Consider the following 25,321-nt stretch of genomic DNA (forward strand, 5'->3'; position numbering starts at 1 on the left):
ATGCTCATCTCTGACTATTGCTGGCTAGGGGTGGATGGGCTCTGCTCCAAATACACAGCTGCTGAGTGGGAAGTTGGTTTTGGCCAAAGTCTTCCCAGGCTCTGCACTGGCTCTAAGACACCATCTGCTCCCAGGTGGCTTTCCCACTCCCTTCCTATCTATTTCCTCCCTTCCTAGATTCCTTCCCAGGGAGGATATGTCAGCATCTGTTACTCTCCAGATAGGGTCTGACAAAGGTACTATTATTTCCCTCGATCTGGACATCAACAGAAGTATAGTGTCCAGATCAAAGGAAGTGATAGTATCATTCTATTCTGCCTTTGTCAGACCACACCTGGAGTCCTGTGCACAGTTCTGGGCACCGCAATTTAAGAAGGGCATTGGCAAGCTGGAATGTGTGCAATCGAAGGTCAACAAGATGTTCAAGGGTCTGGAAACCAAGCCTTATGAGGAAAGGTTGAGGGAGCTGAATATGTTTAGCCTGAAGAAGAGATGACTGAGGCGAGATATGATAGCCATCTTCAAACATCTAAAGGGCTGTCACGTGGAAGATGAAGCAAGTTGTTTTCTTCTGCTCCGGAGGGTAGGACCCAAACCAATGGCTTCAAGTTACAAGAAAGGAGGTTTCAACCATTAGAAAGCATTTACTGAAGGTAAGAGCTGTTTGACAGTGGAATGGATTCCCTTGGAAGGTGCTGGAATCTCTTTCACTGCAAGTTTTTAAACAGAGCTTAAATCTGTCATGGATGCTTTAGTTGTGACTCCTGCATTGCAGAGGGTTGGACTAGATGACCCTTGAGGTTCCTCCCAACTCTAAAATTCTATGATTCTTCGATTTTCCGTTACTAGCAGAATGCAAAGTTTCCATGTACCGCCCTGCCGCTTTAAGTCACCCTTGCTCTTTTTTCTTCCTTCCCCTCTTTTCTTCTTGTTTTTCCCCCCGCTCTCTCTTTTTCACCCGCCCAGCCACACTCACCAGGCTCCGACTGCGCCCTCTGATTGGCCGCCGTTGTTTTTGGGGGCGTGGCTACGCGTGGAATGCTGAGACTGAGCGTCCCAGAACCGGACGGTCCTGCTTCGGAGGCGGCCTGTTGATTGGCTCGTGACACTTACGGAAAGCGGGGAGAATGGAATGTTGGGGACTCTGAGCGTTCCAGAGATACTTTGCTGTTGTTGTTTCATTCATTTTTTACGCAGCCGCGGATGCGAAAAGGGAAAGAAAGAAAAAAGTAGGGTGAGATTTTGCAGGCGAAAGTCGCCTACTCAGAAGTAGGCTCCATTAAATTCAATGGGACTTGCTTCCAGGGAAGGGTAGCGTTGCAGCCTCAACCTAGAGCCTTCTGCGGAGGCCCTTCTGGATTAAAAATCTTTGGAATTGCACTTTCTGCTGCGAGAGGATCCCTTGAAGGCGGATTCCCAGGCGTCTCTTGGCGGAATCGGCGGACCCGGGGACCCGGTTGGGACAGGAACCAGGAAAAGTCACGAGGAGGTACATTCATCTCTCTTGGCTCGACCGCGCTCTCCGCCTTGCACGACCGTAGGCGGGAGAGAAGTGCTGCATGGGGGTGGGGTCTGTGCGAAGGGTCTGTGTACTGTAGCGTCTTTCTACGGGGCTTTGATTTCACCGATCCTTTAAAGTTCCACATACTTTGCAAAACTGTTGCGGTGCCGGCGCCGGCGCCGGACCTGAGAGCGAAGAGCCAGTGCGCTGTTGTAATCTGAAAGGGGCTCTTTTAAAATGCGATTTCCGCCCGTGGGAGCGGCTTTCAAACTTCCATCACGCCAACTCTCTGTGTCCGCTGGCAATCGAAATATACATAAAGTGACGCATTTCTTCTTTCAAGAATGTACTTGAAACGGACCTAAATGATCTCTTCGGCATGCCTCATGGGAAGCGATTTATAAATGAAATTAATATTATTATCATCCATAATGATGATGATGTTGCTTACTTTGTTTTTAAATTATTTTTATTTATTTATTTATTTATTTATTTAAGTGTGATGGCAGGGACAGCTGCCAGATTATAGGAAGGGGATGAGATTCTGTAAGGTGGAGTGGTGTGTGTGTGTGTGTGTGTGTAGAACCTGTGACTTTCCAGATGTTGATGAACTCCACCTCCCCTGAGCTCCATCCAGCCTGGCCAAAGGTCATGGTTGATGGGAGTGGTAGTGCCAGCAGCAGCAGCAGCATATGGAAGCTTCCACAGGCCAGCTCTTAGGTTTGGGTGTGTATTTAGTGGCGATGGCAGGAATCCTTCAAAGCATGTAGCTGGTGCGTTAAGAAATAGTGAAACCAAGAAGTGCTCCTGTCAGTGTCGAAACAGCCAGGTGACTGTCAAATGTGAGTCAACAGCAGGAGGCTCTGAAAAGGAGGTGAGCCGAGTGAAACAGCTGAGGATCTTGACGCAACTCTACATTATTTGCTCTCACTGTAGCATGACGGTAAAGCCCTCTCTGTTGGTGTCATAGAGAGGATTGATAAGGAACTTCTACACAGGGCCTGCTTGACTTTGTTTCTCATTCTGTAGCACTCCTGGGTCTTGACCCGTAGGTGGCATCTCTACCTATAACCATGCATTTCAAGCTGGCTGCTGACACTGTCCCCTCTGCTTCCTATATTTCATCTGTCACCCTTTTCCCCAGTCTACTAAAGCAAGAGGGACTTCACCATCCCCACACCCCACCCCACAAATGAGATTGGAGGCAGGTAAATGACAGGGACCACAATGGCTTTAAAAGAGGATTGGGCAAAGTTGGAAAAGGTTCAGAAAAGGGCAGCCAAAATGATCAAGGGGAAGGAGCGAGTTCCCTATGAAGACAGGTTGCAGCATTTGGGGACTTTTCAGCTGAAGAGCAAAGGCTTGCAAGAGGCAGCATGATAGAATTTTATAAAATTATGCATGGCATGGAGAAACTGGATAGAGTGAGGTTTTTCTTCCCTTTCTCATAACACTGGAACTTTTGGACATCGAATGAAGCTGCATGTTGGATGATTCAGGACCAATGAAATAAAGGACTTGGTCACGCAGCACATAGTTAAATTAAGGAACTCGATCCCACAGGAGACAGTGATGGCCACCAATTTGGGTGGCTTTAAAAGAGAATTGAGACAAACTCATGGAGGAGAGGGCTATCGGTGGCTATGATCTGCCTGCACAACTGGAGGCAGCAATGTTTCTGAATGCCAGTTGCTGGAAGCCACAGGAGGGGAGAGAGCTCATGTGCTCCAATCCTGCTTGCTGGTTTCCCACAGGCATCCGGTTAGCCACTGGGAGAACAGGATGCTGGACTAGATGGGCCATTGGCATGAACCAGAAGGTTCTTCTGGTGTTCCTATGGACCCCTTTTCCTCTCTCCCCCCCCATCTTCTTTTCTCTAGGCTAAACCAACCCTAGCAGAGTTGAGGCTGGGTGGAGAGGAGAGGAGGATGGAGGCAGCATAATAATCAGAGCCTTCTGTTGCTGCTGAAAATGAAGATTTGTTGTGGCAGGTGTTTCTCGTGGACTTGAGAGTCCACTTTATCAGGTGTGTTTTGCTTTCCTTGGCATAGTGGGGGAGGAAGAATGGCACTGAACGCTGGCCAAATTAGCCAGGAAATGTAAAGCTTAGTCTGCAGAGATCAAAGGTGGGTAAAGATAAGCGCAGCCATGCAGCCAGTTGATGCTCTGGTTTCTGTCTCTGCTCATGTGGGAGTGAGTCAGTGCTCACTCTTTTTAAAAATAAACAATTAGCCACCAATCAGGGTTTTCAGAACAACAACAGCATTTGACACAGATGGATCTCACTAGGCAAATGGCTCCAGAGGGCTTGGGCCACAGACAGAGAAGGTTTTGTGCCACAGTCCCAGCCTCTAACATCTGTGCAATCATGAGGCAGGAGGTCTGGAGACAGCCTGCTCCCATTTGCTGTAAGCAGATGGGCACCAGTGGGGTAACTGTTTGGGGGCTTTGCAACCAGCCTGTCAGGCTCACTCTCTCAAGCACGACTCTGTTTCAGTCCTGTGCAACTTCCATGGAGTTTCTTCTGAAACCAGTGGCATCCCAGGCAACAGTTTACTCTCCCCAAAGGTGGCCAACATCAGATGCTATTAGTCATTGTCTCAACTGCTGCACAAGAAATGTTTGTGTCAGGGCTTCGCTTCTTGAGTCACTAGATCTCTATAAACCAATGCCTGGCCGCCCTTTCTTTGGAAGTAGCGTCTCCACTAGTTTCTACAAGTGAGACCTGCAACAAAATGTTGCAGCACGGAGTATGCTCTGTTCAGCATACCAACCATCTCCATTCCCTGTCTTCCTCTCCATCAGCAGTCAAGGCAGCGTTTCATGGCCATTGAGCATGCCCAGTTGGAATGGTGTATCCTAAAATATAGGAAGCTACCTTATACTGAACCAAACCATTGCACCATCTATCTCAGTACTGTCTGCACTGATAGGCAGCAGTTCCCCAGGGTTTCAGGCAGGGAACTTGCACTGCCTGGATATGCCAGGGATTGAACCTGGGACCTTCTGCATTCAAAGCATATGCTCTGCCACTGAGCTACGGCCCTTCCCTAACATTACTGGGATGAACACTAGGAGACTGTGCACCTTCCCATGTCCTAAGAGTAACAGCTATCAGTGGGAAGAATGCTCCCAATTTTGCTAAGACGACCGAATATTTTGTGTTCAGTTCTTGCGACAAGAAGGTATGTTTTACTCTTCAAGCATTTCAAAAGTTTTTGTTCCATGTGACAGGATAGCGGCCCATGGAAGCAAAGTTGTTTGCATCCCCGCCCCATTGAAATCCATGTAACAAGGCTGTACGCTTACTTTGGCCCCATTGAGCTCAGTAGGGTTACCTTTAAGTCAGCATGCAACGGAAATGTACTATTAAAGTGCTTAACTTTGGCGGCAGGGGGTTCAAGATGTGCTCTGCAGCAGTTAAGACCCATGACTCCAACTAAGCCATACTACCAACTAAGTAGACCCACTGAAATTAGCCATGTCCATTGACTTCAATGGGCCTACTCTGAGTAGGGCTAGCAGTGGATACCATCCCCAGTTTTCCTGTGTGTGTGTGTGTGTGTGTGTGTGTGTGTGTGTGAAATCACAGCTGCAGCCTTGACGAAAGACTGTGCCTATCACCTAACAGCTGCAAATGATTGCTAAAAGCCAGTGCGAAGGAGCTAAACTTGCTCTCTGAACTGGTCAGCTGTCTGCTCTGAAAATTTGCTGAGTCACAATATTGTTTTGCTTCAGAGTTCAGATTCCTCTCATTCCGATCTTGTTCTTTTCTGCATCTGCATTATTTCCCAGCCTTGTTATTGAATTTGTTCCAGGTTTTTTCTTCTTCTTTGAAACTGGCAATGGGTTGTTTTGTGGAGGCCAACAACCTCTCCACATTTTGCTGTTATCCATGAACTGATCCTGCCGCCTTTCCTGGGTGAATCACTTCAGTTCTACCTTTCACCCAGTTCTTTCCCCTAGAAATTGCACAATGTAGGACAGTCATGAATTTATTGGGTGCCTCCCAGTGGATTCCTTAACCAGGATCACTTCTGTCGCTGCAGGCTTTGAGATCAAATCACTTCTGAAGAGCTCTGCAATGGTTTCATTTTCATACTATATTACACCTTTGTCACTCGTGAAACTATTACTTGTGAAACTATTTGGCTGTTGTGGCTTCTAAAGAACCCTGGGAGCTACAGATGTTATTATTATTGTCATCTACATGTATTTGCCCCTTTTTACAAAAATAAAAGCCTCCAAGTGACTTAACAATACAGCAGGATTTTTTTAAAAAAAACAACCAATGCATCATAGAAGACACCAGAAATGTTCATCTGATATAATATTAAAGAAAGCCCTTCCCATACCCACCTAAATATGAACCCTGCTGCAGGGGCCAGCTTGGTTACCAAAGGCCAAAAGTCAATGAAAAGTGCCTAGTGCCTAAACACTGATAATGACGGGGTTTTTCCTGTGGAGAGTGTTCCACAGATATAGGGGGCCACCACTGAAAAGATCCCCTCCACGGTGGATTAAGCCAGGAGAATTACAGATAACTAAATCCAGGGGCTTTTAGTGGGTGAAGTCAAAGGGATTAGCTTTCCTTCATAATCTCTTCCAGAGTGGGGGGTGGAGATGGTCACTTCCTTACCATAAAATAATTAAGAGGTGGTCAAGTGGGTGCATCACTCCTCATACATTGATACTCCAAGAAGCTCAGGGTGGCATACACAGTTCTTTCTGTTTTATCCTCACAACAACCCTGCAAGGTAGGGTAGTCTGAGGGGGGAGAGAGAAAGAGACTGGCCCACTGTCACCCAGTGGGGCTTCATGCCCGAGTGGGGTGGGGAGTTTGATGCTCATAAAACCATAGAAATGTAGAGCTGGAAGGGACCTCAAGGATCGTCTAATAGTCCCACCGCCTGCAATGCAGGAATCGCAGTGAAAGCATCCATGGCAGATAGCTGTCCAGCTTCTGCTTAAAAGCCTCCCATGAAGTCTTCAAGTTCTTAGTCCAGAGCTGAGTCTAACCTCTACTCCACACTGGCTCCTTATAGGTGACAAAACACGTGAGAGGAGAGCAGTTGTCTGTGTAAGCTTTCCAGACACTGACTGGCTGGCTGGGGCCAGTGGATTAGGTGACCCCTTGGCCTGACCCAGCAGAGCTGCTCTTTACATTTATGGGGAAAAGGTTGGTTTTGATGGAACAGAGAAAGAGGGAGGTTTGCACCTCATTGCCACCCTGGTGTGGAGTTCCAAGTGGCTTAGAGCTTTCCTGCTAAGAACCCTTTTGCTTTTCATCCTTGGTCTCCACCAAGGGGTACAATTAATGCCGCCCTGTGCAAAGCTCGGGAACGTTTTGCATTACAAGACAGAAGTCCACAGAAGAGTCCTGTGAAACTAATCAGTCCCGCGGATTCTGTGATGAAAGGTTACTAGAGGCCTCCTGCCAAGAGCTCTCATGAAAACAACCTCTCGCTAATAGCTATGAAAGGTTGGCTCCAACGGTCCTTTTTATATATATAATTGGAGTTTGCCGTTCTCTGCTGTGTGTTCCTACTTCAAATGGGCACCGAGATCAGAGGTACTGTAGTTTTTAGTTTTCTTTCCTTTTCATGCTTCTCCCTCCCCTCCTGTTCTGTAGTGTGCAAAAGTCATTATGTTCATAATAGCAGAAGCAAAGCGACTCCGTGGTGGCTTTTAGTTTTGTCTTTTAAATATAAAACGATCATGCTGGCTGATGGTGGGGCAGTCGGTCCTTCACTATTACAGACTGATCCTCAAAGCAACTCGGCAGTGCATTTGTTTCTTTTCTTTAAAAAAAAAAAATGCTGAAGAAGCTTCCATGGTCCTTAAGCTGAACAGCTCTTATGCGCACTTATAAATCGCTGCTGTTTCTAATCACCTACAGTGAGCGCAAAATTGCGTCCAGGCGAAAAGGCGTTTTTGTGTGAAATAAAAGTGGTTCTTAATCATAGAATTGTAGAGTCAGAAGGGACCCTGAGGATCACGTGGCCCAGCCCCCTGCAATTCAGGGATCTGCATCTGATGCCCCATGGCATCACGGATTCCTTCTTGCAGGCTGTTGGGGAAATAAAACATGGCTGTAGTCGTGTGTGGGCTAGTAACTTTTGTAGGCTTAAGAAGAAGAGTTTGGATTCGATATCCCGCTTTATCACTACCCTAAGGAGTCTCAAAGCGACTAACATTCTCCTTTCCCTTCCTCCCCCACAACAAACACTCTGTGAGGTGAACGGGGCTGAGAGACTTCAGAGAAGTGTGACTAGCCCAAGGTCACCCAGCAGCTGCATGTGGAGGAGCGGGGAAGTGAACCCGGTTCACCAGATTACGAGTCTACCGCTCTTAACCACTACACCACACTGGCTGTTGGATCATCTAGTCCAGCATCTTGTTCTCACAGTGGCCAACCAGATGCGTGTGGGGAAATCCACAAGGAGGATTCAAGTGCAAGAGCACCCTCCCCTCTGGCTGTTTTCTGGGAACTGGTATTCAGAAGCAGTGCTGCTGCTTCCAGCTGTGGAGGTGGAGCATAGTTATCATGGCTGGTAGCCATCTATAGCCCTCTCCTCCTCCATGAATTTGTTGAATCCTCTATGAAAGCCATCTAAGTTGGCAGCCATCACCACCTCCTGTGGGAGGGAGTTCCATAGTTTATGTGCTAGGCTTGTCTGGATGGGCTGCTGTTGCATAAGAGGTATGCAATAAACCTTCTTTGGAATAAATTGGCAGGTGGGTATAGGCCATATGGTTCTTGGGAAGCAAAGATTTCCACAAGTGAAATTAGATTGGGATAGACAGGGGTTGCCTTCTCCTATAGCACACACTGCGGCTCATGAGCATTGGGGAGCATTTCAGGGGGGAATTGACTTTCTCTCTCTCCCTGTAGGGGAGAGGTGGGGGACCTGTGGCTCTTCAGGTGTTGCTGAACAGCTCCCATCATCTCTGACCATTGGCCATTTGGGCTGGGGATGACGGGAGTTGAAGTCCAACAACATTCACTGTCCCTTCCTATAGCATGTTGCGGTCCATGGGGGCTGACTTCGTGGCGAGCCCCTGAGTTGGGTTAGGCTTTCTTTTTTGGCTCCTTCTCGTTTCTTGGCCCTGCTTGGCTGTTCAGTTGGACCAAAATACGATTTTAGTTAATTTTTATAGAAAGTTTAATAAAGTGAAAAGAAACAACTGCCCCACCACCAGCTCACATTAATAATACAGTGACCATCAATACACCCATCTCAGTTTAGGCACGCGAGTCAAGATATGTCATATAAATGTCCTGATAGATATCCAAGCCAAATCAACATTCACAAGAAATGAGTTCAAATGTGGCAAGGGCAGTGTGGTCCTCAAGATCATTGCATAACAGATTGTGGGTGTTTCGTTTTTTTCCAGGCTGGAAGAATAAGGGAGTTCTGGAACAGTCATGAAACTTTCACAAAACGTAACACGAGCCTCCTAGCTTAATTCCTGGGAATGTTGATGCAAACACAGTTTCACTGAGTTTTGTGGGCCCTCCTTGAGAAATGTAGGGGAAATCTCTTCCCATCAATAGTGACTGGTACATTCTTGAGCAACATCTAACAGACTGCATTGTCAACATGATCATTCTAGCGGTTTTTAAAACAATTGTCATTGCTAGCACTTTCTCCCTTGCTGTTGTTTCCTCTCTACAAAGCTCTTGTGTGGTGTAGCTGTTGCACATTTTGTGAAGGGAGGTGTCTTGGATATTGAATTTTCAGGGTTATTTTTTATGCTTATTTACAAAGTCATTGTAGAAAAGGAACCTGGCCATGGCATGACCTTCAGTGCTTTGGAGCTGTGTGTTCCTTGGTGAATGATCTCTTAGGTTACCCATTGTGTGTACGTGCAAGAAAAAGCATGTGCTCTCTGTGAACTTCATTTTATATGATGCCTTTGGGAAATGACTCAGTTTCTTCATACATGTGAATGTTTGGCCTGCCACTAGGGTTTCAAAATCTTATTTTGTTCAACACAAGGCAGAACAGTGTGGGTGCACCCTGCACTGCTCATGAACATTTGCAGAGATGTTGCAGAGATATTCACAAAACCATGCAGCTATGATCCTTCCTAGACTGTACCACTTCAGACTGCTGCTAGGGGGACACATTTGAATCCTTCTCCCTTTCGAAAGCATTTTTTTTCCTCCCACTAGGATAACGGGAAAACTAGAGTCTTCTTCCCTGACATGCTAGATTTCTATGTGTGTGGTGTCTTTGACATGTGGGAATGTCCAAACATGTAAGACACACACACAAACATTCTGCAGTCATATAGTCCTGAAAGGATGGTACCGTCTGATACTGATTACCATGTTTCGCTCGGTGTTTTGGTATCAGGTGTTTGTACATATGTGATCATGCAAGCATAGAATTATGATGGGGGTTGCTGTAGACAAGTAATTCTGGTTTTGTCTTATTACATGGGCAAAGGCACTTTTCAGAGTCTTGACATTTTGAATTCAGCCACTGGGATGTTAAGTGGGGGGAGCATAAGGTCATGGCACTGACGAGGGAAGATACATAAGCATAGGCAGTGGCCAATCTAGGCCATCATGCTGTTCTCACTGGTTAACCAGTTGCCTTTTGGAAACCCACAAATGAACCTGGGCACAACTACATATGAAGGCAGCCCTGTTTAGAGAAATTTTTAATGTCTGATGTTTTAATGTATTTTTAATACTTTGTTGGAAGCCGCCCAGAGTGGCTGGGGAAACCCAGCCAGATGGGCAGGGTATAAATAATAAATTATTATTATTATTATTATTATTATTATTATTATTATTATTACTATTATTATTATTATTATTATTATTATTATTATTCCAGTTCTGCAGTTTCCAGCAACTGGTATTCAGAAGCATAGCTGCCTCTGCCAGTGAAGGTAGAGCATAGCCATTGGGCTTAGTAGCCAGTTATAGCCATATCCTCCTTTTGTATAATGTTTTAAAGCCATCCAGGTTGGTGGCCATCACTGCCTCTTGTGGTAGTGAATTCTATAGCCAGCCTAGCTATGCACCATGCGAAGAAATTTCTTTTGCCTGTCCTGAATATTCCAACATTCAGCTTCATTAGATGTCCCCAAGTTCTCACATTATGAGAAGGGGAGAACAGCTTTTCTCTGTCCACTTTCTCCACACCCTGCATCATTTTATATGCCTCGATCGTGTTGTCTCTTGCTTGCCTTTTCTCCAAAACAGGGTTTCCCAAACTTGGGTCTCCAGCTGTTGTTGGACTACAACTCCCATCATCCCCAGCTAGCAGGATCGGTGGTCAGGGATGATGGGAATTGTAGTCCAGCTGGAGACTCAAATGTGGGAAACTCTGCTCTAAACAAAAAAAAACCCTGATTGTCGCAACCTTTCCTCTTAGGGGAGTTACTCCCACTTCCTTGATCCTTTTGGTCTCAGATTCAGCAGTCACAGCTTCTGTTTTCCTTCCTTGCTTCCAGGTGACCTGTCAAGATGGTAGACCATCTGGCCAACACTGAGATCAACAGCCAACGCATTGCGACTGTGGAGAGCTGCTTTGGAGCATCCGGCCAGCCGTTGGCCATACCTGGAAGGGTCCTCTTGGGCGAAGGGATTTTGACCAAAGAATGCCGGAAGAAAGCCAAACCGCGGATCTTCTTCCTGTTCAACGACATCCTTGTGTATGGAAGCATTGTGATCAACAGGAGGAAGTACAGCTCCCAACACATCATACCGCTTGACGAAGTCACCCTGGAGACTTTGCCGGATACCCTGCAGATGAAGAACCGTTGGATGATCAAAACGGCCAAGAAGTCCTTCGTCGTTTCCGCCGCTTCCCTGACTGAGAGGAAAGAATGGATCAGCCACCTGGAGGAATGCATCCGCCACTTGCTGTCCAAGATGGGCCAGCAGCCCCCCACGGAACATGCCGCCCCCTGGATCCCAGACAAGGCCACCGACATCTGCATGCGCTGCACGCAAACCAAGTTCTCCACTCTCACACGCAGGCACCACTGTCGGAAGTGTGGCTTTGTGGTGTGCGGAGACTGCTCTCGGCAAAGGTTCCTGATGCCTCGGCTGTCCCCAAAGCCTTTAAGGGTGTGCAACCTTTGCTACAAACAGCTGGTGGCAGCGAAAAAGGAGAGCGAGGAACAGTCGAAGACAGCCCATTCTCCTCTGGCTGGCTATGAGCCTTCCAGCGGAGATGACAGCGACAGGTCCGACGAGGACAGAGTGGAACAGTGGTCAGCGGAGGCAGAGTTTTACACGTCCAACACAGCTTGGTCATCTTTCCATAGCTGACCCCTGCATGGCCTTGTTAATTTCAGGGGCCATACACTTATTTCCAAGGAGTACAGGGAACACATACTTTCCAAAGTGCACTTTTCAGAGGAGTAGCTTTCATCGTGTCTTTTGGTCCCATGTGTTTTCCTCCTCTGTGGTTAAGGAAGAAGATACTGAATCAAACTAAAATATGCAAGAGCCTGCTTGTCTCCTCTAAGGCCTGGCCTGCTCTATATATTTGAAGCAGTATCATTCCGCTTCAAGTAGTCATGGCTATGGGGAAGGGCTGTAGCTCAGCGGCAGAGCATCTGCCTTGTGTGCTGAAGGTCTCAGGTTCAATCCCCAATAGCATCTCCATCTAGGGCTAGGTGAGACTCCTGTCTGAAACTCTGGGAAGCCACTGCCAGTCAGTGGAGACCATTCTGAACTAGGTGGACCCAATGGTCTGGTTCAGGAAGCTTCCTATGATTCCCTTCATGAATCCTGAGAGCTGTCATTTGTTAAGTGTGCTGAGCGTTGTGAGGAGACCCCTTATTCTGTCCACAGAGCTACAGTTTCCAGAACAATCTGTTCCTCTTCCCAGGGAACTCTGGGAATTGTAGAGGTCACTGCACCCTGAACAAATCACAGTTCCTAGGATTCTTTGTGGAAAGCCATGACTTTTAAAGTGGTACGATACTGCTTTAAATGTATAGTGCAGATGGGGCCTAATAGCGAGTTGTTTTTATTGGCATATGTGGCAGAACTGAATTGGACCCCCAACACATCAGGTGTTGAGCGTTGCTGAAAGTTTAGGTCCCTTTGATAGATTTGGGGGCACCTGAAATGTTGACTTTCAGCTTGGGCATTTTGCAGGCTTGGGCATCATAACGGCACCCACCCCATCTTGTAGTCTCTGTCTTTCTTACACCCAGGAGTCAAATTCTGGATCCATAAATCATAAGTTATGAAACCAGAGGAAGATCTCCTTCACAGTTTTTAAACTGACAGCACCATGCAGAAATTAATCAAGGGCTTATAATATGATTGTATATCAAGAATCTAGTCATTTTTTTTAGGCTCTTCACAGAAGGATGCACTTTTTTGAATCTGCTTGATGCAGAAGGAGGGTAGGACCTTCTTGACTGAGTAGGGATTGAAATGAACAGAAAAAGTTTTGGAGATGCGCATTTCGAAATGAAGGTTTTTGGAGCAGCTTTGTCATGTGAGCAGATGGCTTCTTAACGGTGGTATTGTATTACGAGTGCTGGCTTGTGTGTGTGTGTGTGTGTGTGTGTGTGTGTGTGCGCGCGCGCGTATGTATATATATATATATATATATATACACACACACACACACACACTAAGTTTGGCTTTGCTTCCTGGCCCCCATTTTTTTATTACTAATGTTTTTATTTTTCAAAACAACAAGAGGGACAAATGTTACAGTGCTTTGTTTGTGGGAGGCACAGGCCTTTTGCAACCAACTGTCATGTTTTCCACATGCAGTAAATCATACAAATAACTGAAAACACTATATATGTGAAATGCTAAAAATAGTTTGTAGACAAAAGGTGGTGGTGTGGCTTTTCCTGGAGGTGGGGGAAGGATCCGGTTGTTTCCGCCTGCAAAGTTTTTTGTAGACTCTGCACTTAACAGTTGCTCCCACCTGATGCAACACCAGTCATTGACAGCAGAAAAGCCTTGTTAACATTAATTTAAAAGAAAATAACTCATTCCTTACTCCAGTAGAATGTAGGTTAACTCTTTTCTGTCGGCGACCGTTAGACAGCAGCAACTTGGTTGCCACAACAAATGTTATATTGGACCTTAATGTCAACCACAGTGTTGTTAGCCTGTTCAGTTACCTTGTTTTTTATACTCCTCTGGTTTTTTTGGAGCAAATATGTTGACTGGCATTTTTATACTTACCGTTTTCTAATCTGTGGGTTTTTATTTTCATTGGTCAATGTGTTTACATCAGAGCTGTTGGTCAACAAGCTTTTTAAGTTAATTAACCAGGCTTTTCTCTCTCCCTTTAATGGATGCACAGAGTTCTGATTTAATACTACACTGCCGTAATGCAATTTTCAGGTCTCTTCTTGAAGATTAGTGCATGCTGATGGAAAATAACACAAAAACACTAGGGCCCCGTTTGACTGCCATGGCATGCTGTATCATGCAGTGGTTAGAGTGACAGACTAAGACCTGGGAGAGGCCAGAGTTGAAATCCTCACTCGACCGTGAAGCTCACTTGATGACCTTGGGCCCGGCACTGCCGCTCAGCCTCACAGGGTTGTTGTGGGGATTAAATGAGGAATGGGAGAAGAACCAGGTACGCCAGCTTGAGCTCCTTGCAGAAAAAGATGGGGTAAAAATGCAATGAATTAAAAATTGCCGCAGAGGGCAGATATTGCAGCCTAGTCATACTTGCTCAGCTGAGATCAGTTTTGTCTACACCAGGAGAAATCTCCAGATGTTGCTGGACGACAAATAAATTCTGGTTATTGTCTATGATGACTTCGACTGATGGGAGTTGCAGTACAGCTACATCTGGAAGGCAGTGCCAGCTGGCACTGGCTTTCCAAGGTTTCAGGCAGAGGACATGCTAAGCTAACCTGAAGATGCTGGGGACTGAACCAAGAACCTTCTGTGTGCAAAGTAGATGCTCTGTATCAGGACTTGAGAACCAAATCTGGCCAGTGGACCAGACTGTTACCTCCCCCACCCCTTGCACACCAGATCTGACAGGTGGATGTAGAGGATCCCTTGAGGTCACTATGACGTCAGGTGGCCCTTTTCACCAGCCCCTTCCAAAGGGCTAGGCTATGCAGCCCCTTGAAGAGGGCTTCTCAAGATCTGACAGCCAGCTGATCGTTGGGTCTTCAGGTGACCCTTTCAAGGCGCCATCTTTCCCAGAGCTTTGCATAGGGCTCAGCCAATCAATGGATAGCCGGTACCTGCAAATCCCCTTTTGACTGAGGAGGGCATGGGCTTGGCTGAAACGACCTTGTGGGCCAGCTGGAGAAGTCTGGTGGGCTGAAAGAGGCCCGTGAGCTAGAGGTTCTCCACCTTGCTCTGTTGCTCTCCTGCCCATTCCATGGGAATTCTTGTAACATTTGTTGAGAGGGGCAGCCTACGCATAGATGGCTTTACAGTTTGCTAGCAAAGCCCGTGCTCTGCCTGCAGATGGTCGTTGGTCTGAACTGAACCGAAGGCCACCTACCTACTGAAAGCTGTGTAGAACTAATTCAACACCCTATTTTCCATATGTGCCTAAATCCATTACTGGATTGTGGTGGAGGCTTTTTGCCTTTATAATCTGCTTCCATTAGGATATGCACACTATTTAATGGAGCGTGTAATCTTCAAGATACGAACTAATGGCAGGAAGCCACAGTCATGGCTACTTTGTCACTTAAAAAGAAAAACCGTCCAAAATGAGTAGCTGACCATGTGATTTTGATTTTAAATGCCGTCCGGCCTGCTGTGAACTGAATGGACTCTCCGGGTGCTAGGTGGATGTTTCCAAGTTGCAAAGAAAGAGCTGGAAAAGCGAAGATTAATGAGAAGGAGCTTGGCCTGCTCCCCACCCCCTCCATGGAGTTCATTCTTTTCTGACTGACTACATTCCCCCAAGTCCTGTGTCAGCTGAAACAGTACCTTGCCTGCCCTCGCCCATGGAAAACAGTGTAGAAATTGGCCAGCAAAAGCCATAACCGAAACAGATGTTTCTGGTTTTAAGGAGCATTTAAAAAGGAAAAAAAAATCCTTCTTTTGTCTTGTTTTCCTCCCTCATCTGACTCAAATAAATAGCAATAACAATGGCGTGTTTATGGAGTGTTGTTCCCATGATGCTTTGCAAGGCATTGTACTTAAGCTAAGTGAGGGATATAGACAGCTGGAAGCTGGTTGCTTGAATCTAGGCCCCATTCTAGGCCCTCTTCCCAAGAACTCTCACACAAACCGGCCATGTTCTCCACAGAGGAGACACAAAAGGCACATTCGCACCATACATATAAAGTGCTTTGACGCCACACTCTTCTTTCAAAGCGTTATGGGAGCTGTAGTTTGCTCAGGGTGTTGAGATGGTTGTTGGGAGACCACTGTTCCCCTCCCAGAGCTCTCCATGAAGAGGGACTAATGGTTAAACCACTCTTGGAATTGGAGGCCAGTGAGGCAAATACGCAGCCTCAGAACAACTCTCTGCTATTCTTAACTAAATTTTATTCATAAAAATATTTGTATACCGCTGTGTCGTGTGTGTGTGTGTACACACACACGACACTGCAGTATGTATATATGCAGTTTGCAGCAGTAAAACCACACAATAAAAACCATATTTTAAAAGTTAAACACAGACATCAATGAACCATTGTGGAAGGATGTATTCCACCTGCAATAGGCCTGGTGGAACAGAAAAGTTTTCAGCAGGTGCTTAAAAGTTGGCACAGAAGGTGCCTGCTAAATCTCTAATGGCAGAGGTTCCAGGTGACTCTTTGTCCACAGTGAACGAGGATTGTATTCACTGCACACCCTCACCCCAACTTGCCTTTTAGCTTGTGTTCTGGTGAGCTGCAAGTGAAGAACACTGGGCTGAGCTGTGTGTGTGTGTGTGTGTGTGTAGATTTCAGTGTGTCGCCGAAGGAATTTTTGCTGTTTCTGCTCCAAAAAACACAAAAACACGACATGTCTGCATTCTTGCCACCACAGTAGACGCTTCTGCATTCTAGTCCTCGACTGCCTTCCATTCTAGAAGTCTAGAAAGCCATAGAAAACAGAAAGTGTTCCTACTTGTAGTTGGTTCGACAGCTACAACCATTTCTGGACCGGGAAAGCTTGGACACAGTGGTTCCTGCACTGGTTGCTTCAAGGCTGGATTGCTGCAGTGCGCTCTGTATGGGACTCCCCTTGCACTTGGTCCAGAAGCTGTGAGGTAGGTTAGGCTGAGAGACAGATACTGGCCCAAGTCCACCCGGTCAACTTCAGGGCTGATTGTGGGGTTTGAATCCTGGTCTCCTATGTTCTAGTCTGACACTAACCTACTACACCACATTGACAACATTTTCCAAATAATTTTATATATTTCTATTAATGCAATTAAATGGCTTCGAAAACGCATGAGGCTGCCTATATTAGGTGCTAGGTGCTCTGCAATAACCTTTCCCTCACAGCGCTCTACTGCTTTGCTGTAAGGGCCCCACCACACAAAAATTGTGGTTGGCTTTTGCAGCATGAAGATCAGGAGGGGTGGCTTGGCAGAGACATCTCCTTATTACTCATCTCACCTGCTCACACTCACATTCAAACAAAGCCGCAGGAAAATGGCCACAGAAAAGAATGAAACAAAGATGGTGTTGTGGTTTGTAGGGGGGTGTGGCATTAAAAATGTTGTTGTTGTTGTTTAGTCGTTTAGTCGTGTCCGACTCTTCATGACCCCATGGACCAGAGCACATCAGGAACTCATATGCCTGTTGTCTTTGTCCATGGAGTTTTCGTGGCAGGGATACTGGAGTGGCTTGCCGGTTCCTCCTCCAGGTGGATCACGTTTGGTCAAAACTCTCCACTATGATCTGTCCATCTTGGGTGGCCCTGCACGGCATAGCTCATAGCTTCTCTGAGTTATTCAAGTCCCTTCGCCACGGCAAGGCAGTGATCCATGAAGGGGCATTAAAAATACTTCTTTGTATATGCCACATACAGAGGTGAGGTTTAACAAACAGTTAGGTCAAAAGGTTAAGTGCTTCCTGTTAAATGCTGATTGAAAGTAGTTTGTTAAGGGTGCTGAGAATTGTTAGGAGGCCCCTAACCATAGCTGTCAACTTTTCCCTTTTCTTGCAAGGAATCCTATTTGGAATAAGGGAATTTCCCTTAAAAAACGGGAAACGTTGACAGCTATGCCCCTAACAGAGCTACAATTCCCAGAGTGGTTTAATAGTCAGTCCCTCTTCTCAGGGAATATGGTGGCCCTCAACACCTATCACAACACTACAGTTCCCATAATTCCTTGGGGGGAGCCATGGCTGTTTAAAGTGGCATCACAGCTCTTTAAATGGTGCGAATGTAGACCTAATCTCTGTTGAAAGCGTGTTTGACACCAAGGGACCTGCAACCTTAAATGGTTAGATCAGTTGGTCCTCTATAACACTGCGGACAACCAATAAGATTCCTCCAAATGAGCTCGGTGAGCGAGCTGGGATATAGAGGCTCAGATGATCCTTACGGCATCCTGGACACAAGTTGTTCAGGGCTTTGTATATCAACGCAACATCAGGGGGGACAGAGAATCTGGCCTTGCAGATACTGTTGGACTTCCATCATTCATGATACTTGGCTTTCCTGGCTGGGATTGGTGTGACCAGGAGTCCTCCCAACATCTGGCAGCAGGGCCAGTCCAAACATGAGAAGGGAGTGAAGCAGCCCGCCTCGGGCAGCAGAATCCCATGGGCAATGCCCCAAAGGGTACCTCGCCCACTTCTGCTGCTGCTGCCAAGGTTGTGCAGTGGCAGCTTCCATCAAGATCTCACACAATCTTGCAGAACTCTAGTGGGATATTGTGAAGCTTTCACAAGACCTCACTGAGCTCTGCACAATCTCACGAGGTCTCACTGAAAGCTGTATGATCCTGGTAAGCGAGGCTTGGCAAGGCGGCAGCATTTTCCTGTTTCACCTCTGGCAGTGAAATGGGATGGATTGCCCCTGCCTTGAGAGTCACCGATTCTTCATCCCTGGTAGACATGAAAGGGGGGGAAGGCCACGTTATAAACATAGAACTTCTTGACTCTGGAAACTCAACCTTGAAATGCATTTAGTTATCAAAACCAGACTGGAGTCAGCTCTGGGATATTTTCTTCTGAAGTGGTGAGGCATGACTGTTCTTCAAAGCTAGGAAAGTAACAAGGCACAGTTTTGTTTGAGAGAGAAAGAGCTGAGTGCAGTTTCAGAACTATCCTTTGTTGTATGCTTCCCAGTGACAGTGTTGGAGGCGCTCCAGCCACACAGCCACAAATGACAGGAAAACGAGGCTCCCTTGCCTACGGAGCGATGAAACCCAAAGCTTCGGCCTTCCAAAGTCAACAGAAAGGCATTGCAGAAGAAAAACAGCCGCTGTAAGAGCAGAAGAAGCAAAAGCTCCGCAGCAGGAGATTAGATGCTTTGACAAGTGGTTACTGTAAAATCATTGTATTGCACGATTTTGAACTTTTTGCAAACTTCACACTTTTCCAAATTTGGCAACGTTTGTGATTACTGCAAAATGGATTTAAAAATAAAAATGGGGGTGGGGAGCTTTTGATCTTCCTTAAACATCTGTGCCCAGATATTTCTTCCATGTATAAGTTCACATATGCAGACAATTTGCTATAGGCTCTGTTGGGTGCTACAATCAGAGCAGGGGGCCCTCTTGGTAGTTTCTCCACCTTCATCAAACTCAAGGGTGTGAGTGGTAGCTCCTTGAGCTGTGAAATTCCCTCAATACACAAGTGTGTTGGACACCTTCACTATACAAGTTTCATCATATGCTGAAGGCATTATGTCTTTACCCTGACCTTTGGCATTTGAGATTTATAGTTTTAGGACTCGCCCTATTATTGTGATCATCATTTGTTTTAAAATGTTTTTAATGCTGTAATTTATGTCGTTGCAGTAAAACCTTAGGGTGGAGGATGGCTAAATAATAATGATAATAATAATTCTCTCATACACATAGTAGCCACTGCATAAAAATTGAATAAATGCAACGTTAGGCTTCATGAGTAGGACCACAGTTTCCATCCAAGTGGTGGGAAGTAATAGTTCCGCTTTGTTCTTCACTGGTCAAACCTCATCTTTGGCATCATGTCCAGTTATAGGTCCTGCTCTTTTAAGAAGGATAGAGATAAACTGGAACATGTTCAGGTAGGGCAAGAAGGATGACCAGAGGTATGGAAAACAAGCTGTGGGAGAAGAGGTTGAAAGGACTGGGTTGATTTAGCCTAGATAAAAGAAGATGGAGAAGAGAGAGAACTATGAGGTCTATAAGAACATCAGAAGCACATGCTGGATCAGGCCAATGGCTCATCTAGTCCAGCATCATGTTCTCACTTGGACCAGCCAGATGCCTGTGGGAAACCAGCAAGCTTATGATCACTTTCCTGGGTTTTATGGCAACTGGTATTCAGGAACTATTGCTGCATCTGACTGTGGGGGCAGAGCATATCAATTGTGGCTAGTGATAGTCCTCTCCTCCACGAGTCTCCTAACAACCTTCAGCACGCTTAACAAACTACACTTACCAAAATCCTTTGGGGGGAATACATGGCTGTTTAAAGCATACTACTGCTTTAAATGCATGGTATGGATGCGGGCTATGTCACATAAGCTCTTGTACCTGTGCAGAGACGGCATGTGCCTGTGTTTGTTGTGAACAAGCTGTCTCTCATCGCCACCCAAGTTTCAAATGGAAACCAGAAGTAAGGGCTATGTTTTACTGTCGGCTTCTTCCTCAGCCCATGATCTCTCTGTCTCTCTCTTTGAGCAACACATTGTTTCTTCCAACCACAGTGAAGTGAAAGAAAGCTGCTTTCTGTAGCTTGGCTGGGGTAAAATTATTTTGAGCCTCCCAGTGGCTTTGGAATCCCACAGTTCTCTCTTGCAAAGTTTAGGATGAATTAAAATTTTATCTTCCCCGAGTTTTTTTTTATGCAGCTCTCATAAATCACACTTAATGGGGGGTATTAGCAGAGAGTTAACGGCAATTAAGCGATGAAATGTGTGTCTTCTGGCTCGGAAATGTGGAGAAACACATTGATTTTTATGATCTCTTGAAATGCAGAGATGAAAGCTTCCTTCCTAATTATAGACAAAATAGATTCAAGCTGCCAAAGCAAAGACCACTTCCTCTCCTCCCTACCCTTTTGGATTCTTACATTCCTGATAGCAGAAGCTTGATGAAGGCAAAAGCTTTCAGTAAGCCTAAGGAATGGAACTGCCATGGATAAAGGCACTCTACCTCAGAATACCAAGTCATGCGGACACACAGATGATGGCCATAGTATCTGCATCCTGCTTGCAAGCTTTCCAATAGCATTTGGGCTCCCTCGGAAGTTGGTGGATTCTCCATCATTGGAGGTCTTTAAGCGAAGGTTGGATGGTCATCTGTCAGGGGTCTCTTCTAGCCCAATAGCTGTATGATTCTGTGATTCATCCTTCAACAGGCTACCTTCCCACTGCTTGATAAGCCTGAGAGCAATGTGAGAGGAGCAGAGAGAAGGGATTTCTGCTGGAACAGAAGCAAGCAGCAGCAGCAGCCACTCTATCCATCTGCCTGCTAAAGTTCGGCTTGACTCCGTCATAGTCAAAGCACCAGCAGGTTAATAACTGTCACTGGAACAGATGGTTTCTCAGTAGAAATGTGCACCTCTCCACCGCCCGCGACATACGCACAGTTCTTCAGCTGTTTGCTAGAACTGCTGGCACAGCGTATCTTGGGTTTCCAAGGCAACACCTGTGTTTTTGGCACTTGGCACTGACATTATGCAGCTGATAAGAGGCACCGTCTTAAGAGCCTCAAGGCAGACTGCTGGGGTGGCAGGTGGCTGCTCTTCCACTCTGCCTCCCAACACACACACACACACACACACACACACACACACACACACACGGCCTTAAATCCCAACAAATACTGCTGGTGGGATTATGGGGAAAGGGTAAGAAGTAAAATGCAGTTTATACAGCAATGCAACTACAAGGCCGAGACACCACAGAATGCTGCATTTGAGCTGGGTCTTGGTTGGAATCCACATTTTCACACACACATTTGCAGTTGAAGTTCTTCTTGTTGTTCTCCTCCTTTATTGCATTTTTGTCCCACCTTTTCCTCCAAGGAGCTCAACGTGGCATGCATGGTTCTTCCCCTTCTCATTTAATCCCCACAACAACCCTGTAAGGTTGATCAAGCCAAGAGGCGGTGACTGGTCCTAGGTCAACCAGTGAGCTTCATGGCTGACCTGGTCTCCCAGGTCCTAGTCACACATTATAACCCCTCCCATCAAGGTTGCTTATAAAATATTTACGTCAAGTGTACAATTTCCTGGAAACTGCAGTTTGTTCAGGGTGCTGGGAACTGCAACTTCATGAGCGGTAAACCACAGTTACCAGAATTATTTGGGGGAAACCATATGCTTTTTAAATGTATGTTGCATACACAACCAAAATATAAGACGGGAGACACCTGACTTGCCATTAATACATGTGAAAAGGTTCTATGGGTCTTAGTAAACCACAAGCTAAACAGGAATCACAGACTCCTAGAATTGTAGAGCTGGATGGGACCCCCAGGGCCATCTGGTCCAACCTCCTGCAGTGCAGGAATCTCAACATGTGGTCCCCCATCCAATCTACAACCAGACCAGATCCTGCTTAGTAAACATGGTGGTGCAGCAGCAAAACAAAAGCTAATGCTATTCTAGGCTGCATCGACAGAAGTGTAACATCCAGATCAAGGGAAGTACCGTATTTTTCGTTCTATAGGACGCACCGGTCCATAGGACGCACCTCGTTTTTTTGGGGGGGGGAATGAATAAAAAAATTTATTCCCCCCCCCCCGCGGCTGCCGCCCCAAGCCTCGCGTGCTTCGGGCTGCAGGCTACCGCCCCAAGCCTCGCACGCTCGGCGGGACCTCCCACCGGGCGCGCGAGGCTTGCAGACACTCGCCCGAAGCACGGGGAGCCCTCCGGAGGGCTCCCCGTGCTTCGGGCGACAAGCTGCAGCCCCAAGCCTTGCGCGCTGGGCGGGACCTCCTGCCGGGCGCGCAAGGCTTGCAGACACTCACCCGAAGCACGGGGAGCCCTCCGGAGGGCTCCCCGTGCTTCGGGCGACAAGCTGCAGCCCCAAGCCTTGCGCGCTGGGCGGGACCTCCTGCCGGGCGCGCAAGGCTTGCAGACACTCGCCCGAAGCACGGAGAGCCCTCCGGAGGGCTCCCCGTGCTTCGGGCGACAAGCTGCAGCCCCAAGCCTCGCGCGCTGGGCGGGACCTCCTGCCGGGCGCGCAAGGCTTGCAGACACTCGCCCGAAGCACGGAGAGCCCTCCGGAGGGCTCCCCGTGCTTCGGGCGACAAGCTGCAGCCCCAAGCCTTGCGCGCTGGGCGGGACCTCCTGCCGGGCGCGCAAGGCTTGCAGACACTCACCCGAAGCACGGGGAGCCCTCCGGAGGGCTCCCCGTGCTTCGGGCGACAAGCTGCAGCCCCAAGCCTTGCGCGCTGGGCGGGACCTCCTGCCGGGCGCGCAAGGCTTGCAGACACTCGCCCGAAGCACGGAGAGCCCTCCGGAGGGCTCCCCGTGCTTCGGGCGACAAGCTGCAGCCCCAAGCCTCGCGCGCTGGGCGGGACCTCCTGCCGGGCGCGCAAGGCTTGCAGACACTCGCCCGAAGCACGGGGAGCCCTCCGGAGGGCTCCCCGTGCTTCGGGCGACAAGCTGCTGCCCCAAGCCTCGCGCGCTGGGCGGGACCTCCTGCCGGGCGTGCAAGGCTTGCGGACACTCGCCGGGGCTGCAGGCTGCTGCCTGCAAGCCTTGTGAGCCCGCGGGAACTCCCACCGGGCTTGCAAGGCTTGCGGATAGCTTCCTGAAGCCTGGAGAGCGAGAGGGGTCGGTGCGCACCGATGCCTCTCGCTCTCCAGGCTTCAGCGAAAGCCTGCATTCGCTCCATAGGACGCACACACATTTCCCCTTCATTTTTGGAGGGGAAAAAGTGCGTCCTATGGAGCGAAAAATACGGTAATAGTACAACTCTTATTCTCGGTACCACAATTTAAGAAGGATATTGACAAGCTGGAACGTGTGCAGAGGAGGATGACCAAGATGATAATGTGTCTGGAAACCAAGCCTGATGAGGAACAATTGAGGGAGTTGGGCATGTTCAGCCTGGAGTAGGGGAGGCCGAGAGGAGATATGGTAGCCATTTTCAAATATCAGAAGGGCTGTCACATGGAACAAGCTTGTTTTCTCCAGCTCTGGAGGGTAGGACTCAAAGCAATGGCTTCAAGTTACAAGAAAGGAGATTCTGACTTAACATTGGGGAGAACTTTTGGACAGTAAGAGCTGTTTGATGGTGGAATGGACTCTTCAGAAAGTGGTGAACTCTCCTTCATTGTAGGTTTTAAAGCAGAGATTGGATTGTCATCTGCCATGGATGCATTACTTGATATTCCTGCATTGTAGGGAGTTGGACTTGTTCCCACCCATCCCAGTGAGTGCTCCCTTTTGTCTTTGTCCCCACTTCCCAATTTGTTGATTTGTGTGTATTCATTTTGCACAAACTGAGCATGTGCAGGAATCAGCAGAACTGTGTGTGCGAACAGTAACACACACCCAGGCATTCCCAATTTAATACAAGCTTGCATGGGCACTCATGTTCAATCCTAAAATGGCACCATTTCACATTCCAAAACAGGAAAGTGCTTTGATAAGCAGTATCTGAATGAATAGAGTACAGCCAGCCAACCGACCAATTTCCTAAAAAATGGATATGAAACATTTGCATTGTGAATAAACTGAAGCAGCTCTTCCACATGTGCAGGCTATCGCTTTTTCAATTGCAGTGGTGCCGGCCCTACCATTAGGAAGAGTATGGTAGCTGCCTCTGGCAGCAGACACTGTGGGTCAGGCAGCAGTGGTCAAACGCTTATGAAAAGAAATCCATGTGGCCTGCCATACACTGCCTAAGATGCCATCAGGTGCATTGGAAGATGCTGTCCCATCCACTGACATCTGGATGACCACATGTTCCCCATCCCTGGCCTTGAGTCAGACAAAACATCCTGCATAAAATCAATGAGTTCTGCTCTTGCAGACAGCATTTGAGAGAGACTGGTTTGTGAAAATGTCCACGGGCTGTATTCAGTGTTCTCTGACCACTAGTTCAAGGGCTCTTGCACCAATGGGCAGCTGAATTTTAATGTTGGAAACAGAAGAATCCCGCCCAACAGGTTATGTAATCTATTGCACGAAAAGTTACCAGCTTTTGCATGCCCTTGCACAGGAGCATTCTGCTGGTGCAAGACATCTCGCCTACTTAGTGACTTTAACTTGACGCTACATTGGATACAAAGGCTGACAATTTGCTGCCTGGAATAAACTTTCTCTGTGTCCATTGTGCAGAAGCCAGCTACTATTAAACTAGCAACTGAATCTTCAGACTGGTGGGTTCTGGGTTGGTTTGTTTTTTGCAGGTGTGTTCTGTAACCCAACATTGCCACAGAAATACAGTGGTACCTCGGGTTAAGTACTTAATTCATTCCGGAAGTCCATTCTTAACCTGAAACTGTTCTTAACCTGAAGCACCACTTTAGCTAATGGGGCCTCCCGCTGCCGCCGCACCACGGGAGCACGATTTCTGTTTTCATCCTGAAGCAAAGTTCTTAACCTGAAGCACTATTTCTGGGTTAGCGGAGTCTGTAACCTGAAGCGTATGTAACCTGAAGCGTATGTAACCCAAGGTACCACTGTAGTGCATTAGTGGTGGGTTTGTACTGGTGCTGTGCAAAACTCTCTGCATCCTTAACAAATAGTTCCTAATGACTCTTAAAG

General features: G+C 47.2%; 1 protein-coding gene across 4 annotated transcripts; it reads left to right on the plus strand.

Moving 5' to 3' along the window:
- Positions 1 to 314: 314 nt before the first annotated feature.
- On the plus strand, positions 315 to 19,064 carry PLEKHF1 (pleckstrin homology and FYVE domain containing 1). Of its 4 annotated transcripts, none has more exons than XR_013989239.1 (4): positions 318 to 653; positions 967 to 1,489; positions 10,976 to 17,125; positions 17,409 to 19,064. XR_013989239.1 is itself a non-coding variant. In XM_081015371.1 (3 exons), the coding sequence occupies exon 3, from the start codon at positions 10,989 to 10,991 to the stop codon at positions 11,796 to 11,798; it is 810 nt and encodes a 269-aa protein (XP_080871497.1). In that variant the 5' UTR covers positions 318 to 653; positions 967 to 1,489; positions 10,976 to 10,988; the 3' UTR covers positions 11,799 to 19,064. The 4 variants fall into 4 exon arrangements, 2 of the variants coding, with proteins under 2 accessions (XP_080871498.1, XP_080871497.1); XR_013989240.1 differs by having other exon boundaries at positions 17,413 to 19,064; XM_081015371.1 differs by having other exon boundaries at positions 10,976 to 19,064.
- Positions 19,065 to 25,321: the final 6,257 nt, after the last annotated feature.

The sequence above is a fragment of the Podarcis pityusensis genome, assembly GCF_964106645.2.
Source record: "Podarcis pityusensis genome assembly, chromosome: 8".
In the NCBI taxonomy this organism is placed as follows: Eukaryota; Metazoa; Chordata; class Lepidosauria; order Squamata; family Lacertidae; genus Podarcis; species Podarcis pityusensis.

Excerpts from the sequence above, each read along its gene's own strand:
- PLEKHF1 (XM_081015372.1), top strand. The coding sequence starts at position 10,989 with ATGGTAGACCATCTGGCCAACACTGAGATCAACAGCCAACGCATTGCG.